The sequence below is a fragment of the Oncorhynchus gorbuscha genome, linkage group LG02 (assembly GCF_021184085.1).
Source record: "Oncorhynchus gorbuscha isolate QuinsamMale2020 ecotype Even-year linkage group LG02, OgorEven_v1.0, whole genome shotgun sequence".
Taxonomy (NCBI): domain Eukaryota; kingdom Metazoa; phylum Chordata; class Actinopteri; order Salmoniformes; family Salmonidae; genus Oncorhynchus; species Oncorhynchus gorbuscha.
This window is the reverse complement of record NC_060174.1, coordinates 53,386,496-53,405,230: the sequence shown is the minus strand read 5'-3', so window position 1 is coordinate 53,405,230 and position 18,735 is coordinate 53,386,496. Positions and strand designations below refer to the sequence as shown.

At 43.3% G+C, this 18,735-nt stretch overlaps 1 protein-coding gene and 2 long non-coding RNA genes across 3 annotated transcripts; 1 reads left to right on the top strand and 2 right to left on the bottom strand.

Moving 5' to 3' along the window:
- Positions 1 to 2,467: 2,467 nt before the first annotated feature.
- On the bottom strand, positions 2,468 to 2,868 carry LOC123995160. Its single transcript, XR_006831785.1, has 3 exons — positions 2,785 to 2,868; positions 2,594 to 2,663; positions 2,468 to 2,501 (listed from the first exon to the last, which is right to left on the bottom strand). It is a non-coding gene; the product is annotated as an uncharacterized LOC123995160 (long non-coding RNA).
- Positions 2,869 to 4,725: 1,857 nt separating this feature from the next.
- LOC123990364 (pheromone-regulated protein PRM7-like) lies at positions 4,726 to 7,791 on the bottom strand. The gene is made up of 7 exons (XM_046290933.1): positions 7,663 to 7,791; positions 7,347 to 7,465; positions 7,169 to 7,214; positions 6,940 to 7,037; positions 6,313 to 6,797; positions 5,182 to 6,204; positions 4,726 to 5,046 (listed from the first exon to the last, which is right to left on the bottom strand). The coding sequence occupies exons 2-7, from the start codon at positions 7,454 to 7,456 to the stop codon at positions 4,880 to 4,882; spliced, it is 1,929 nt and encodes a 642-aa protein (XP_046146889.1). The 5' UTR covers positions 7,457 to 7,465; positions 7,663 to 7,791; the 3' UTR covers positions 4,726 to 4,879.
- An 8,782-nt stretch (positions 7,792 to 16,573) lies between these two features.
- LOC123993165 lies at positions 16,574 to 18,486 on the top strand. The gene is made up of 3 exons (XR_006831385.1): positions 16,574 to 17,237; positions 17,331 to 17,405; positions 17,747 to 18,486. It is a non-coding gene; the product is annotated as an uncharacterized LOC123993165 (long non-coding RNA).
- Positions 18,487 to 18,735: the final 249 nt, after the last annotated feature.

The window sequence follows — 18,735 nt, the reverse complement described above, 5'->3', positions numbered from 1 at the left end:
TGGTATTTCTCTCCATTATGACTGGGTATTGGCTCCTACGGGTTACTCTGCCTTCTACTGTGATGGAGAATGCCTCTACCCTCTGTGTTCCTGCATAAACTCCACCACCCACACTATGATACAACTAATGGTCAGTATGCACTACTACACCCTCTCACATGAACACTAACAAATCAAATGTATTTGTCACATACACATGGTTAGCAGATGTTAATGCGAGTGTAGCGAAATGCTTGTGCTTCTAGTTCCGACAATGCAGGAATAACCAACGAGTAATCTAACCTAACAATTCCAAAACTACTACCTTATACACACAAGTGTAAAGGGATAAAGATATATGAATGAGTGATGGTACAGAACGGCATAGTCAAGATGCAGTAGATGGTATCGAGTACAGTATATACATATGAGATGAATAATGTAGGGTATGTAAACATTATATTAAGTAGCATTGTTTAAAGTGGCTAGTGATACATTTTCCATCAATTCCCATTATTAAAGTGGCTGGAGTTGAGTCAGTGTGTTGGCAGCAGCCACTCAATGTTAGTGGCGGCTGTTTAACAGTCTGATTTTCTGGTTTCAGTGGGAAAGATGGTAAATGGTTCAGACATTAATGGCAAATATAAAAAACGAAGATACCCAAGTTACCGGAGTCTACAATGGCAGACTGTTAATGTAGGGATAGTGAGAAGTAACATTCAAGACTGAAGCAATTATCCCCTCTAGTGGTGTACTTCATACTGTACCAGGTTAAAACACACTGATAATACAAAACATTGAGGACACCTGCTCTTTCCATGATGTAGACTGACCAAGTGAAAGCTATGACCCCTTATTGATGTCACATGTTGAATCCACTTCAGTCAGAGTAGATGAAGGGGAGTTAAAGAAATATTTTAAAACCTTGAGGAAATTGAGACATGGATTGTGTGTGTGTCATTCAGAGGGTGATTCGGCAAGAGATAAGATTTAACTGCCTTTGAACGGGCTATGGTAGTAGGTGATAGGCGCACCGGGTTAAGTGTGTCAAGCACTGCAACACTGTTTTTTTCATGCTCAACCATTTCCAAGAATGGTCCACCACCCAAAGGACGTCCAGCCAACTTGACACAACATGGGCAGCATCCTTGTGGAACACTTAGGGAAGCTTGTAGACTCCATGCCCAGACGAAATGAGGCTGTTCTGAGGGAAAAAGGGTGTGCAACTCAATATTAAGATGTTCCTAATGTTTTGTGCACTCAGTGTATGTCGTCCTACATGTTTTTAAATAGTACAGTATCACAAATCACAGTACAAAACCATATAAAGTGTGGGCCTTTAGTATCTGTAGATCCCTGTTGGTGGCAAAGTGTCACAAGAATCCTGTGGGGAGAGAAAACAAGAGAATGCATTAAATTAATGGGTGTTAACTAATCAGGGTTCAACAAAGCACTTCAAGACCTCAATTCCTTCAAAAGAGAGAGAGAAGGAGAAAGGAGTATGGTCCCTGCAGTAGGACTACATGCTGGCCATGAGGTTCTCCAAGTGGTACTCCAGGAGGCTGGAGAGCTCAGTGACCAGAGACTCTGGGTTAAAGTACCAGGCCAGCTGCTGGCCAAACATGTCATCTAGCAGAGCCATCAGCCCGCCCTGAAGAGAACACCACACAACACATAGAAAATGGCTCTGAGTTACTAGCTTATCAAGAGGAGAGAGACAATTAGAAATACTCTCCCTAAAATGGCATTGGAACCTGGTTAACCATGAATAAGGAATTAAACAGGAAGTACACTAAGAATATTGAAGTAAACAGGAAGTAACCTCTTGACTCTTACATTGAGCAGCAGCAGGTATCTGTCAGCCTCTGGCTCCATGTTGGCAGCAGTGGGCAGGAAGGAGTACAGGAGAGCGTACAGACACTCGACGAACCCAACAGGGTGCTAAAGGAAACAAAGGAGGAGAAAAAAGGAGAGAAGAGGAATTTAAGTGAAACTGCTAATAGAGAGAGATCAAAACATGTACCAGTGAGATGCTACTTACCACCATCAGGGACTTCTGAGCTGTCATCATCCCAAACAGCACCAGCTCAAAGAGGACATCTATCATGTTCACATGATGGATATAGGACAAGAAAACACATTTGGAGAAAGTAGGAATGATTTCATATAGATCAGCTACTGTGATGTATAAAAGACATGCATGTGGAAGAACTCAGTGAGACTTGAAAGAGTTAATGAACTCACCTTTGCTCAGCCAGCTCCCTCTCAATGTCATTCCGCTTGGAGGGGTCACCCAGGTAGTCCACAAAGTCGTTATAGGTACGGATGAATTTGGCCTCGTCCTATGACAAAGAAAATAGCATCTTAGTGAACAGAACACATTTCCCCTCATGGATGCTCTAATTCCCTTGAAAGAGAATGAGTTAGTGAGTTACCATGTGGTTGGCCTGAACCAAAGCGTCCAGGAGGACCTTTCCCGCCACAAACAGATTGTTCCTGCTCAGGGTGGAACCAAGCAGGGTCTAGGAAAGAGAGAAGAGTTAGGGTGAGACATCTTCCTCTAGGAGACAGAACAAGAAGTAACAGAGAGAAAAAGAAAAGTGGGTCCACTCACAGTGAAGGCCTGGCGCAGGGAGACGAGCCTCAGGGCGATGTCCTCCACTCTCTTGGTGGTAAGGTAGAGGCTGTGAAAGGGAGGGAATGGAGCATGTCAACCATTAGAGTCAATGGGGGATAACAGCATTATGACCACTATCCTTCAGCATCTGACAAGCCCAGACTACACAGACACTTAGAGGAACTCACTTTAGCAGAGGAACCTCCCTCTCCTCAGGCAGCAGGTCCTCCTCCCAGCCCTACGACAACAAAACAAGCATTCAAAATCAGTGACCAATGACATAACAGAAAAATCGGTCAATGGAAGGATCTTAATGCTCCTAGTCAATAGTCTGTGTGTCTAACGTCTGACCTCATACCAGTTGTGGCCCTCAGGCTCTGGGCCAGTGAACTGCTGAGTGGTGGGCGTAGAGAAGGAGGCAGCCTCCGACCACGCTGAAGAGGAGAGAAGCCCGTCCAGCCCCATGTGGAGAGTGGCGTACACCACTGAGACATCAGTCTGCTGCTCAAAACACACACAACACACCTGTTTACCACACACACGTTATTAGAAAACACACCAAATCTAATGCATAAATGCCCAGTAATGTCTAGTCTATATACATAGGAAATTGTTTATTTACCTGGTAGCAGCTAAGCATCACGTCCACAGACGTCCCGTGGCAGAGGTGAGACGCATAGTGGGTCACCCTGCCAGCCACCCGCTGACAGAGAGAGAATACATGTTAAGGCCAAATGGAATAAGTGAAGAAAAGACTCATCTAATACTATTTCAGTAGTATTTACTTCTTACCTGGATCCAAGTGATGGACTGCACTTTGGTGGCACAGTAGGGGATACCCTCTGGACTAAGCCTGGCTGTCTCCTTGGAGATGGCCCACACCAGTTGAGTCTCCAGGCCTCTCACCCTACTCACGTGGTGCATCCTCACCACCACCTGCTGTTGAGATAAACAACAAGACAACATCAACAAAACCACTTCAGCAATGGCTGTGACACATTTCCATCAAGATCAAATGACTGACAATGTAGATTAGGTAGTTACAAAGACACATACCTGGGATCCCCCACGCATGTAGGTGATGATGGGGCTTGATGAACTGGAAAGTTCTCCAAGCTTTAACCACCGGACCGGCATTGTTCTGCACATTACAATACATTCATGTTGTAAACAGTAAACATTGTAACCGTGATGTGACTGTGTGTGTGTGTGTGTGTGGGGGGGGTGTCCATGTTTGTGTCTGTACTCTGAGGTGTGTTTGAATATGAATGAGCAGCAGTGTTGTGATGTGTCCTATCCCGTCCTTCCAGAGCGATCTTTTTTGGCCTCATCACATGTCTCAGTGGCTGGGTGTTTGGAGGGAGGGGGAAGACACCACCACGGGACAGACCCCACAGCCATCGCTAGAGATCGAACTTCAGACTCCCTTCAAAACCACTGAACCCCTCAACACACAAAGAGATTACGGTGCACACCCTTAGAGGAAGTCGGAACAAGATAACTCCCTCCAAACTCACAAAGACACAGAGGAGGAACTATCCAACACCCAGTGAGAGAGAACAAGTCAGAAAGAGGAGGTGGAAGAGGCGTTAGATGGAGGAGGAGGTTACCCCAGAGGCCATTCCTCCTGTTCATGTGAGCAAGAAAGAGCAGAATGCTTCTGATCAGCCAAATGGCAGGAACCACACAGAGGTAGAGGCAGAGGGCCTTCAGGGCTAGCCAGTCAGCCTGCCTGCTCTGATCCTCAAGTCAATTGTATTTAAATTAATGTTCATTAAAGATTTTTATTCAAGAATTGACAAGTCCCATTTATTTAATGATCATTTTTCACTGTCTTCAACCCTCAAGAACCAGGGTGAGTCTGGGTCACCCTTTTCCTGGGCAAACACAACTTGCATATCATCATAGACTAGGCCGAAACTTTTAACCTTGCCTGAACAAAATAATGCATTTTTTATAGTGAGCAAGAGTTGCGCTATTTCCTTTTCTATGATGATTCAAATTTTTGGTTGCACCTCAACTCAACGTTGGTTGAGCGCCCTCTGTTTTTTTGTTGTCAAATAATACATTTGTTTTTAAATGTACAAATAAATTATTAAAAGCATTAAAATTGGGATGTTTCCCACTTATTTACACAACCTACTCCACACTTGCAAAGTGAAAGTTTATAGACATTTTCTGAAATTAAGTAGTAAACAGAAGAAAAGCAGAATTGAGTCCAATTATAATTTAATAATTTAATGGTCTATGGTTCAATCCCATTTCTGCAGGTGTGATGAATAATTAATATTGTTCCTCCTCTTCCTTGTGGCAGGCGCAGCAGCACACTGCCCTCCAAAGCCTGCAAAATAATCGCAGGACTGCCCCTTTCCTAGCTCTGCATGGAACATCCAGTGTCACATCCTTGGTGACGTGTGGGGTGACATCCGGGATGACCACAGCAACATCCTCTGGAAAGGGAAAAAAGAGGAACAGAATGTAAACAAATGCAAACCGTAGCTTCTAAACACTGGTCAGTTGAGAGGTTCTACTAAGATGTCAAGACAAACGGCACCTGTCAGAGTGCTCTCTAAGTGTTTACTCACCTGCTTGGATGTCAGCTGGCAGAGTGGCGGAGACGGCCATCGTGAGAGTCCTTTCTTCAGGTCTGACGTCCACAACCTCCAAGAGGGAAGAGATGGGCTCTACCTCTGTATTAGGGGTGATGTCCACAACATTAAGGTGGGAAGAAGCCGGGTCTGCCTCTGTGTTAGAGTTGATGTCCACAACATTAAGGTGGGAAGAAGCCGGGTCTGCCTCTGTGTTAGAGTTGATGTCCACAACATTCAGGTTGGAAGAAGCCGGGTCTGCCTCTGTGTTAGAGTTGATGTCCACAACATTAAGGTGGGAAGAAGCCGGGTCTGCCTCTGTGTTAGAGTTGATGTCCACAACATTCAGGTTGGAAGAAGCCGGGTCTGCCTCTGTGTTAGAGTTGATGTCCACAACATTAAGGTGGGAAGAAGCCGGGTCTGCCTCTGTGTTAGAGTTGATGTCCACAACATTCAGGTGGGAAGAAGCCGGGTCTGCCTCTGTGTTAGAGTTGATGTCCACAACATTCAGGTTGGAAGAAGCCGGGTCTGCCTCTGCCTCTGTGTTAGAGTTGATGTCCACAACATTAAGGTGGGAAGAAGCCGGGTCTGCCTCTGTGTTAGAGTTGATGTCCACAACATTAAGGTGGGAAGAAGCCGGGTCTGCCTCTGTGTTAGAGTTGATGTCCACAACATTAAGGTGGGAAGAAGCCGGGTCTGCCTCTGTGTTAGAGTTGATGTCCACAACATTCAGGTTGGAAGAAGCCGGGTCTGCCTCTGTGTTAGAGTTGATGTCCACAACATTAAGGTGGGAAGAAGCCGGGTCTGCCTCTGTGTTAGAGTTGATGTCCACAACATTCAGGTTGGAAGAAGCCGGGTCTGCCTCTGTGTTAGAGTTGATGTCCACAACATTAAGGTGGGAAGAAGCCGGGTCTGCCTCTGTGTTAGAGTTGATGTCCACAACATTCAGGTTGGAAGAACCCGGGTCTGCCTCTGTGTTAGGGGTGATGTCTACATCCTCCAGGTGGGAAGAAGCCGGATCTGTGTTATGGGTGACAACAACAATCCTGATGAGCTCTTCTACTACAAGGCACCTGGATGTCATCGGAACAGGCATCTGTCAGAGTGCTCTCTGTCATTGCTACTCACCTGCTTGGATGCCAGCTGGTAGTGTGGTGGAAACAGCCACCGCGAGGACAGGGGGGACTGGTAGGGTGGCTGCAGGGGGCTGGAAGCAGCTCTGCACCTCATCCGCCACAAAGGCACAAACAGAGCTCATATAAAAAGGGCTCTGCAGGTCATCGGTGGAGAAGGACTGACTGATTCTCCTGAGAATCGACCACACAGAGTCAAAAGCAGCAGCCCGGGAGAAAGGGATGTGAGGGGAAGGGTCCTTTAACATGCAGGAGAGCTTCTCCACTACGGCCGCCACCATGCCCACGGCCATCCCACTTATAAGGATTGGGTGCTCTGAATGGCCTTCCTCTGGCTGCAGCCACAGGGCCAGGAGGAGCCTGGGCACCACCTCCACCACCACCTGAGATGGGCTGAGCAGGGGGCTACGGGGCTCATTGGACTGCTTGCCCAGAATGCTTCTCACAGCTCTCTCCACGATGCTGTGGACCTTAGGATCTCTGAAATCAACAATAAGGAGAAAACAAAGCTAAACGATGTGCAATGTGCTCACATAGAACACTGTCTTTGTCTGTTTCTGCGTAGTTCCAGATATGTAGATACATGGATCAAGTCATATGCAGGGCAGTACATGGAACTCACATGTCAGCAGGCGAGGTGGGGTGCATGGAGCGGCGGAGCTTGCAGAAAGCCTCATGCTCTAAGTCCATCATTTTTAGGCAAGTGTTTACTTCCCAGGCCTGCAGTATGAAACAGGAAGTCCCATTAGTGTAATTTCACAACAGATCTATTCTGCTGTGCTAACTCGTTGTTGAAAGGCTAGTAAAGAGCTCACTAACTTGTAGTATGTTTTTAACTCTCATTCTCTTACCAGCCGAGCGAGGTCGTTTCCCTCCTCCAGGGTTTCCTTCCACACCCTTCAAATAAAACACAGAGCAATTCAACTTTCCTGGCTTCTGATTTTTCTGTTGTTTATTTTACCCACACCTTCTGGAGTGCTGCTGGTGGCAGGGAATGGCAGTGAAGGTGAGTGCTGACGTGGTACTCACCTCTCCCTAAGGGATTTTTTGCCCTGAGACACCAGCCAGTTGCTCATGTGCTCTGTGGTGACATGGGGCGGGACCTGGCCTTGACTCTGGAGCAGCAGATAGTGGACCATGAGCTTCTTCTGCAAGATGAGGTAAGGTGTGAGACCGTGCCACGAAATAGCATATCATGTGCTTTCAGAAGGGCCTCTCTAAACATTTCACAACTTCTCATGCCCCACAATTTGAAAGTGATATTAAGAACTCTTATGACCACCTTCTCTAAACTGTCTTGAAATACAACTCTCTGTTGTTTATGTTTTTGTGGGATGAATCTTACCTGTTTATTGTAATATGTTTCCTCCCAGCAGGCCTGCAGAGTCTGAAAATAAAGGCTGCTTCTACAGAATTCCTTTAAAGATAATGAAAATAAATGGCATATATATATATATATATAAAATAATGATGCTTTGTTTTGCACCTTATGCACAGGCATTTACAGTATGCTAAAATTAATTTATCCTAAGATTACCTTTGTGGGACCATAAGTGAACTCCGGAATGCACCAAACCCTATCCATGGTAAGATGGAGAAGAATGCAGCGCTATAGATACACGGGATGCTCTAGAGATAACAGGAATGACTTAAAGTCGCGAATGATCAATGACTGTGGAGTCGTCCAATATGCTGCACTTAGAATTGAGTTGTAGGCGATGTTTGGCGCAAAATAGAATGTTTACATTATATTACCATGGAGAAATGGAATGTGTAGAACCTGTATAATTGGGTTTGCGTCTATGTCTTTATTTCGTGAACGATTAAACTCTTTGTTATGTCATAATGTGTATATGAGGATATAGGAGCCTTTCCCGATTCATGACGCGATTATCCAGGTGCATGTTGCTTAGACCAACTAATCCAATCTTGGTTTACAAGTTAAATACATTATTTATATATGCCTATGTTATGTGGTTCGTTCTGCGTTGTGTACTTTAAATTAGGACGCTGCCACAACTGGAGGTCTGCTAGTTGAATAATGTTTTATTTGCCCTGCACACGAAGAGACAACACACATTATGTTTAACCCTTGGCGCAGTCCTAGCTCTCAGGCACCTGCGCAAGCACACGGACACTCACTCAAACACTGTCCCAAGTACTCACAAGTTACAATAGATACCCCAGTTAGCGAGCTTTGTGAACCTTGTTAACATACATCTTTATATTATCCACATTGTAACAAACTTATGGTAGCATAACAGTACATTGTGTAACATTACCACGGTTTCATATTGAACAATTTCGGAGCCAAGGACAACATTCCTTTCATGCCGAAGGGCAGGCAAAAGAGAACAATAAGGGGGTACGGAAATACATTTAACCCGCGATGGGCCAAACCAAAATATACAAAACCTTTACAATCACATGTATGTACAATATTGATATGAAAAAGTGTTTGTAAACTTTAGCTATGCAGTTGTAATTAAATATGAAAAAAATACACTGAATTATTAGTATTATTATCAAATTATTAACATTCCCTCTTGACCTGGCCGATTTGAATTGGTCCTTGTGTGCAATTTGGTGCATAATCTAGAGGAACAACATCACACTGCTACACCTATACTAATCTATCGACCACATCCATTTAAAGCAATGATTGTCAATTGAAAATGTGGTTGTTGTGTTATCCTGTTGTGCGCCTTGAATGTCAGTCCTCTTAAGTACATTATTAAAATACTTCCAAGCTCTGAATTGACACAAGGAACACCTTTGCAAATATATTCGGTTAAAAATAAGAGTATGAATGACAATAAACGTATGACTTGTATTGTATGCATAATAGTGTAGTAAACAATATCGCTCAGCGTGGGAACTTTTGAGGTTTGGAAAGTATCCGTTATAAGTCTCCATGACACGTATCACTTCGTTGTCTTGTTGGTAATAGTAAAAATGCATGACAGTCCGCATTGTAATGGTCTAACATGTGTTTTTCATTTTGTTTCTCACATTAAACAGACATTTGAGAACTGAATTGCTTACAGTTGTACCTACGACCTCAACACCAAATCTGCTCACACGCGCAAATACTCACATTCATACTCATACATACAGCTGTCCTTCTCTTCCCTTACCTTCGTTGGCCTCGATTTTTTACATTTGTCAGAGGAAATGAGCATTTTCGTGGTGTTGCTTTGTGCACTGACTTTTCTGAACTCTGTAGAAAACGAACATTGCCGCTGGGTGAGTACATCTGACAATGTGCTCTCCCGTCCATTATACATTTTGTCTGCAGGAACTCGCTCTTTTTCACTCGGTCCACTCGTCCAAGTGCCGATGTATTTGTGGCCTGATGTGAACAGTATGAATTTGTGTCACTACCAAGGTCGAATTGTTTTAAATGACTGTTTTGTATTGTCTGGAAACTCACTTGTAGATTTCGCTTGCAGTAGGTCTCTTAAAAAAGAGGAGCCGTGCAAGGTTATTAAACTGAGGTGCCTAGTTATTCTTATTTTGTTGATATCAGGTAACGTGCAACCTAATCCTGGCTCTAATATATGAAAATAATATAATAATAATATATGCCATTTAGCAGACGCTTTTATCCAAAGCGACTTACAGTCATGTGTGCATACATTCTACGTATGGGTGGTCCCGGGGATCGAACCCACTACCCTGGCGTTACAAGCGCCATGCTCTACCAACTGAGCTACAGAAGGACCGCATTGTCTCCAAACCCTCTCTGATTTTAAATCAAGATCTGGTTTTGGTATTTTTCATTTAAATGTACGCAGTCAAAATTGAAGGGGTTAGGATTTGGGCTAAATCAACTGATGCTGATGTAATTGTGTTTTCTGAAACCTGGCTCAGCAAGTCTATTTTTGTGGTTACAATGTTTATCGCACTGATCGGGTTAAGAAAGGTGGAGGTGTGGCTATATTTGTAAAAACTAAATTCCCTGTAAGTGTGGCAAAGTCTGAAGCTATATGTAAACAGTTGGAATTTCTTGCTTTGAATATTGAGGTTTCAAAAGGTCTCTCTATAACTCTCTATAACTGTTATAGACCCCCCTGTGTTCTTGGTGATGCATTTTCTTCTTTGACACACCTTATGTCTAAACTTCTTCACAGTGAAATGATCTTGATTGGTGATCTCAACTGGTGTTGGTTAAAGCCAGTGTCTGATGATTTAAAAATGTTTTGTATTTCTATGAATCCTACCCAGTTGATTAACCCACCCACTCGCCCAAATCTTAAATGCCCAGATCAATCTACCCTGATTTATTTGATATTTACAAATGTTCCACATAATTATTCTGCGGTTGGTGTTTTTTTGTAATGATTTAAGTGACCATTGTGCTGTTGTTGCTGTTAGAAATACTAAGGTTCCTAGAACAAACCCACGTTTTATTCATAAGAGAAATTTGAAGTGTTTTAATGAGCAGGCTTTCTTTCATGATTTGTTTTATTTTGACTAGAGCAGATTGAGTTTATCCCTGATGTGAAAACTGCCTGGAAATTCTTTCACGATGGTTTTTTCCTAATAGTAAACAAACATGCCCCATTCGGCAGGTTCAGGGTTAAAGGGCGGGTTAATCCATGGTTTTCTTCTGAGCTGTCTTGTATTATTCACAACCGTAATCTAGCCTGGGCTAAAGCAAGGAAATCATATTCTGATGCTGATTGGCTTATTTTTAGGCAGTTACGAAACAAGTGTTCTTTTCTTCTCAGGAAGGCCAAATCTGAATATTTTATGTCTGTTACCACTGATAACCTGAATGACCCTGTCACGTCCTGACCTTAGTTCCTTTTTTTATGTCTCTATTTTAGTTTGGTCAGAGCGTGAGTTGGGGAGGGCATTCTATGTTTTGTTCTGTGTGTTAGATTTCTATGTGTTTGGCCTGGTATGGTTCCCAATCAGAGGCAGCTGTCAATCGTTGTCTCTGATTGAGAAACTATGCCGATTATAGCATAATAGCTATTTTTTTAAACAAGGCAATGTATAAATGACCCCCTTGAATCGCTCATTTATCACTTTCTTGCAGATATACAGTGCTTTCAGAAAGTGTTCATACCCCTTAAGTTTTTCCTAATTTTGTTTTCTTACAGCCTAAATTCCAAATGGATTAAATTATAGTTTTTTTAATCATCTTACCCAGTTGCAGACAATAAACCATAATGACAAGGTGAAATCATGTTTTTCATTTTTTTTCTCAAATGTATTGAAAATGAAATACAGAAATATCTCAGTTACATAAGTATTCACAATACATGTTAGAATCACATTTGGCAGCGATTAAAGCTGTGAGTCTTTCTGGGTAAGTCTCCAAGAGCTTTGCACCCCTGGATTGTACCATATTTGTAATATCACAATATTTACAGTACCTGTCAAAAGTCTGGACAGACCCACTCATTTAAGAGTTTTTCTTTATTTTTTTTACAATTTTTTACATTTTAGAATAATAGTGAAGACATCAAAATTATGAAATAGCACAATTGTAATCATGTAGTAAGCAAAAAGTGTTAAACAAATCAAAATATATTTTATTTTTGAGAATCTTCGAAGTAGCCATCCTTTTCCTTGACCACTTTGGACACTCTTGGCATTCTCTCAAACATTTTCATGAGGTAGTCACCTGGAATACCTGGAAACAACCAATAGGTTGTTTTGTGACAAGGTAGGCATGGTGTACAGAATATAGCCCTATTTGGTAAAAGACAAAGTCCATATTATGCCAAGAACAGCTCAAATAAGCAAAGAGAAACAAGTCCATCATTACTTAAGACATGAATGTCAGTCAAAACGGAAATATTCAAGATCTTTGAAAGTTTCTTCTAGTGAAGTCGCAAAAACCATGAAGCGCTACGCTGAAACTGGCTTTCATGAGGAAGACTCAGAGTTACCTTTGCTGCAGAGGATAAGTTCAGTAGAGTTAACTGCACCTCAGATTGGAGCCCAAATAAATGCATCACAGAGTTCAAGAAACACACACATGTCAACAAAGGTTCTTAATAATGCTTTAAAATGCACGTGTATGATTGTGCATGTGTAATGGGTTGAAAACAAAGTCACTAAAAACAGACCACCATTTATACCCCCAAATTGTTTATGTATTTGTCTTAATGAATCTAAATGGTATTTTTTACATACTTTAGTGTCAGCAGTCCATCAGGCCAATAGATGGCGCTGTTGTACTGTTGTAGCAGGAGAAACATTCAATTCAGGCCAAGCGCTTACCATTCTGCAGAATAAGGACCAGAACTTTACAGAGGTAAACTGTGTCAGTTCTTTTACTATTACAGGTATGTAACAGCACTTCAAACGTTCAAATATGTACACAATATGTAATAACATGCTATTTAACAACTTTGTCCATATATTATCATGTTAGGAAAGGTTTTGTTTTGGCTTTGTGTCGAACTGAGTGAGAGAAGAAGATGATTTACATTGAGTGAGAGTATATGTTAGCTTGATGCTAGCTGAGGTAAAAAAAAAACACATTTACGGGTCACAGAGACTATGTTTACTGAGTAGTTTACTTGTACTGGATTTTGTCTAGGAGATTTTTTTAATCAAGAATCCATTTGTTAGGGATTTCTGAGTTGGTTTTTACATGTTATTGGTTGTTTTGTGTAAAATTGTGCTCACTAGCTGGTAAACTGGCCGAGCACACTCAGTCTGGTGGACTTTTAGTGCATACAGTGAGAGTGAGACGATTTTCTGGAGGTGTCACTATCTTAAAGCTGAATGTAATGTTGCCACTTTTCTATAGAGGTAGCGGTATATAGAGAAACATTCAGTTATTTATGGTTTCATATATAGGTGTTTCTATTGTATGTGTAACGGATGTGAAACGGCTAGCTTAGTTAGCGGTGTGCGCTAAATAGCGTTTCAATCCGTTACGTCACTTGCTCTGAGACCTTGAAGTAGTAGTTCCCCTTGCTCTGCAAGAGCCGCGGCTTTTGTGGAGCGATGGGTAACGATGCTTTGAGGGTGACTGTTGTCGTTGTGTGCAGAAGGTCCCTGTTCGCGCCCGGGTATGGGCGAGGGGACGGACGTAAAGTTGTACTGTTACATTGATGCTGTTGACCCGGATTACTGGTTGCTGCGGAAAAAGGAGGAAGGTCAAAAGGGGGGTGAGTGTAACGGATGTGAAACGGCTAGCTTAGTTAGCGGTGGTGCGCGCTAAATAGCGTTTCAATCGGTTACGTCACTTGCTCTGAGACCTTGAAGTAGTAGTTCCCCTTGCTCTGTAAGGGCCGCGGCTTTTGTGGAGCGATGGGTAACGATGCTTCGTGGGTGACTGTTGTTGATGGTGTGCAGAAGGTCCCTAATTTTACGTCCGTCCCCTCGCCCATACCCGGGTGCGAACCAGGGACCTTCTGCACACATCAACAACAGTCACCCTTGAAGCATCGTTACCCATCGCTCCACAAAAACCGTGGCCCTTGCAGAGCAAGGGGAACTACTACTTCAAGGTCTCAGAGCAAGTGACGTAACCGATTGAAACGCTATTTAGCGCACACCGCTAACTAAGCTAGCCGTTTCACATCCGTTACATTTGTCAGCAGTTCATCGTGGCCCTGTTGTTCGCCTCCTTCACCAGTGCTCTGTCAGGGTCCTACATGAACAGTGCCATCACTCAGAGAGACACTTTTTCCCTGTCCAGCTCTCTCATTGGACTCATAGACGACAACTTTGAGATGGATATCAACAATAACATTGAGTTGCTTAAGAATTCATGTAGTAAAAACCAGATATAGACTACAGTAGGATCCATTTTTTTGTGGTTCAATCAGAGTCTGCTTTCAATACTGTCCATCATTACTTAAGACATGAATGTCAGTCAAAACGGAAATATTCAAGATCTTTGAAAGTTTCTTCTAGTGAAGTCGCAAAAACCATGAAGCGCTACGCTGAAACTGGCTTTCATGAGGAAGACTCAGAGTTACCTTTGCTGCAGAGGATAAGTTCAGTAGAGTTAACTGCACCTCAGATTGGAGCCCAAATAAATGCATCACAGAGTTCAAGAAACACACACATGTCAACAAAGGTTCTTAATAATGCTTTAAAATGCACGTGTATGATTGTGCATGTGTAATGGGTTGAAAACAAAGTCACTAAAAACAGACACCCATTTATACCCCCAAATTGTTTATGTATTTGTCTTAATGAATCTAAATGGTATTTTTTACATACTTTAGTGTCAGCAGTCCATCAGGCCAATAGATGGCGCTGTTGTACTGTTGTAGCAGGAGAAACATTCAATTCAGGCCAAGCGCTTACCATTCTGCAGAATAAGGACCAGAACTTTACAGAGGTAAACTGTGTCAGTTCTTTTACTATTACAGGTATGTAACAGCACTTCAAACGTTCAAATATGTACACAATATGTAATAACATGCTATTTAACAACTTTGTCCATATATTATCATGTTAGGAAAGGTTTTGTTTTGGCTTTGTGTCGAACTGAGTGAGAGAAGAAGATGATTTACATTGAGTGAGAGTATATGTTAGCTTGATGCTAGCTGAGGTAAAAAAAAACACATTTACGGGTCACAGAGACTATGTTTACTGAGTAGTTTACTTGTACTGGATTTTGTCTAGGAGATTTTTTTAATCAAGAATCCATTTGTTAGGGATTTCTGAGTTGGTTTTTACATGTTATTGGTTGTTTTGTGTAAAATTGTGCTCACTAGCTGGTAAACTGGCCGAGCACACTCAGTCTGGTGGACTTTTAGTGCATACAGTGAGAGTGAGACGATTTTCTGGAGGTGTCACTATCTTAAAGCTGAATGTAATGTTGCCACTTTTCTATAGAGGTAGCGGTATATAGAGAAACATTCAGTTATTTATGGTTTCATATATAGGTGTTTCTATTGTATGTGTAACGGATGTGAAACGGCTAGCTTAGTTAGCGGTGTGCGCTAAATAGCGTTTCAATCCCCTTGCTCTGCAAGAGCCGCGGCTTTTGTGGAGCGTTTTGAGGGTGACTGTTGTCGTTGTGCAGAAGGTCGTCACATTGATGCTCTGAGACCTGTGAAGTAGTAGTTCCCCTTGCTCTGCAGACCTTGAAGTAGTAGTTCCCCTTGCTCTGTAAGGGCTTTTGTGGAGCGATGGGTAACGATGCTTTGAGGGTGACTGTTGTCGTTGTGTGCAGAAGGTCCCTGTTCGCGCCCGGGTATGGGCGAGGGGACGGACGTAAAGTTGTACTGTTACATTGATGCTGTTGACCCGGATTACTGGTTGCTGCGGAAAAGGAGGAAGGTCAAAAGGGGGGTGAGTGTAACGGATGTGAAACGGCTAGCTTAGTTAGCGGTGGTGCGCGCTAAATAGTGTTTCAATCGGTTACGTCACTTGCTCTGAGACCTTGAAGTAGTAGTTCCCCTTGCTCTGTAAGGGCCGCGGCTTTTGTGGAGCGATGGGTAACGATGCTTCGTGGGTGACTGTTGTTGATGGTGTGCAGAAGGTCCCTAATTTTACGTCCGTCCCCTCGCCCATACCCGGGTGCGAACCAGGGACCTTCTGCACACATCAACAACAGTCACCCTTGAAGCATCGTTACCCATCGCTCCACAAAAACCGTGGCCCTTGCAGAGCAAGGGGAACTACTACTTCAAGGTCTCAGAGCAAGTGACGTAACCGATTGAAACGCTATTTAGCGCACACCGCTAACTAAGCTAGCCGTTTCACATCCGTTACATTTGTCAGCAGTTCATCGTGGCCCTGTTGTTCGCCTCCTTCACCAGTGCTCTGTCAGGGTCCTACATGAACAGTGCCATCACTCAGAGAGACACTTTTTCCCTGTCCAGCTCTCTCATTGGACTCATAGACGGCAGCTTTGAGATGGATATCAACAATAACATTGAGTTGCTTAAGAATTCATGTAGTAAAAACCAGATATAGACTACAGTAGGATCCATTTTTTTGTGGTTCAATCAGAGTCTGCTTTCAATACTGTCCAGTGTTATTGTTGTTCCTATTAATTGATTGACATTGTTTTATTTGATGCTGTGTTGTTGCAGCCTAGTTTCCAAACGGATATGCCATTTTTAGTTTAAAAAATAACAGTGTTTATAATTTGCTATTCCTGACTACTGCAGTGTTGTGGTTTCTTGCAGGTAACCTGCTGTTCCTGGCTGTGGTCAGCCATTTTGGGGCGAAGCTGCACCGGCCCAGGTTCAATGCTGTGGGCTGTTTCCTCATGGCTGTAGGATCCTTCCTCAACAACTGAAATACTGGTTAAACTTGTACTTGTAGATATACTCCAATGCGGAGGATATTTTCACTTGAGAAATAAAGAAATGTATCCAGTTGTTGACTAATTTCAGTTACCTTCGAACTAAAGTCTTGCGTAATTGGTCAGCTGCTTGATTATGCTTTGGGGCCATACATGTTAAGAGAAGGGATTAAGAGATGCTATAACTGTGACGTGGTAAGGTTGGACCCAGGTGCAGAGAAGAGACCAGAAGATGAAGCAGTGGTTCCAACCAGTATCTCCACCCCTCAAGGGCCCACTTAACTGCCAAAAGCTCCCAGTTTTCTACATCGTAGTTGCCTTCCGCTGGTGAGACCCGCTTGGAGAGAAAGGTGCATGGGTGCAGTTTCTTGTCCTCCTCGTTCCGCTGTGAAAGTACCGCACCAGCTCCGGTGTCCGAGGCGTCCACCTCTACCACAAAGGGGCGAGTAGGATCAGGATGAACGAGGATGGGTCCGGAGGTGAAACGTCCCTTGAGCTCTATCAATGCCCTGTCAGTCTCAGGATTCCTGCAAAAACCTGCTTACGTGAGGTGAGACAGGGCTGTATGTGTTCCAGAGGTTTTTTGGAGAAGATCAGGATGTCGTCGAGGTGAACAAAGACGAACCGGTTCAACATATCCCTAAGAGTGTCATTGATCAATGCCTGAAAGACGGCCGGTGAGTTCATATTCCAAAGGTCATGACTAAATACTCAGTGACCACTAGGGGTGTTAAAGGACATTTTCCTCTCATCTCCCTGATTCTCTCCAGATTTTAAGCATTGCGGAGGTCCAGTTTGGTGAAGAATTGGTCTCCTAGGGCCAACTCCAAGGCGGCGGACATCGGGTAGGGGGTAACGATTCTTGATCCTAATCCTTTTCAGCCCTCTGTAATTGATGCAAGGACTGAAGTTTGGGTCAGGGACAGAGAGACAAGCCCAATTATGATATTTTTTCCACTAATTGGTCTTTTGACCAATCACATTAGATATTTTCGTATCAGCTTTTTTTCAGAGCATATCTGATTGGTCAAAATACCAATTACTAAAATAAATGACTGAATTGGGCTGCCTGTCTCAACGAATCCATAGAAACCTGGACATGTTCCAACTGAAATGTTCCATCCTGTCAGTACTGATGTTGAATGCAATTAAATACACTTGTTTCGTTCTCTCCCATCCCCTGTAGGTTTGTTGAACATGAGTGGAAATGAAACTCCAGCACACTGGTAGCACTAAAGACGTGTGAGTATAACTTTTCCTGGTGAGTTGAACCTGCCTGTGGGTGTGGTGGGGATATTCCTGGGAGGTCTACTGATGAAGAGGTATAAGCTTGGCGTTGTGTCTGGAGCCCAGCTGTCTTTCGTCACCTCCTTCATGGCCAACCTCCTCCTCCCTCTGCAGTCTGGCACTAAGTGTGACAATGTTCAGGTGGCTGGTCTGACCGTGTCCTACAATGGGTAAATATGACATCTGATTGGTTGATTGGTGGGTGGGTTGATTAAAACAAAAGTTTTGTTCAGTGGAATATGAGGGAGAGTTAGCCCAAAACACACATGGGCTTGTGCCGGGGTTCCCTCTTGTGTGAATATTCAGTATGGTTGTTACTGAGTCAGGATTCCTGGCTGTTTTGTCACTGTGCCTGTGTCAATGATAGTTCAGCAACAATTATTTAAACATCATTATTACCAGCCATTTTCTCTGTCCCCCAGGTCCCCTGGTGTACGATGGCAGCCTGTTGTCAGAGACTGCTCCTGCTTGGCTGGGGAGTGGGACCCTGTGTGTTCAGACAATGGCATCAGCTACACCTCCCCCTGCCTCGCAGGCTGCTCCACCTTTACAGGTTATGGCAAGAACGGTACCAATACTATTAATGTACTGAGTGTACAACACATTCACAGTGATGCTGGCCCATGTTGACTCCAATGCTTCCCACAGTTGTGTCAAGTTGGCTGTATGTCTTTTGAGTGGTGGACCATTCTTGATACACACGGGAAACTGTTGAGCGTAAACAACCCAGCAGTGTTGCAGTTCTTGACACAATCTGGTACCCCTGGCACCTACTACCATGCCCCTTTGAAAGGCATGTAAATATTTTGTCTTGCCCATTCTCCCTCTGAATGACACACATACACAATCCACGTCTTAATTGTCTCAAGCCTTACAATATTTTTTTTT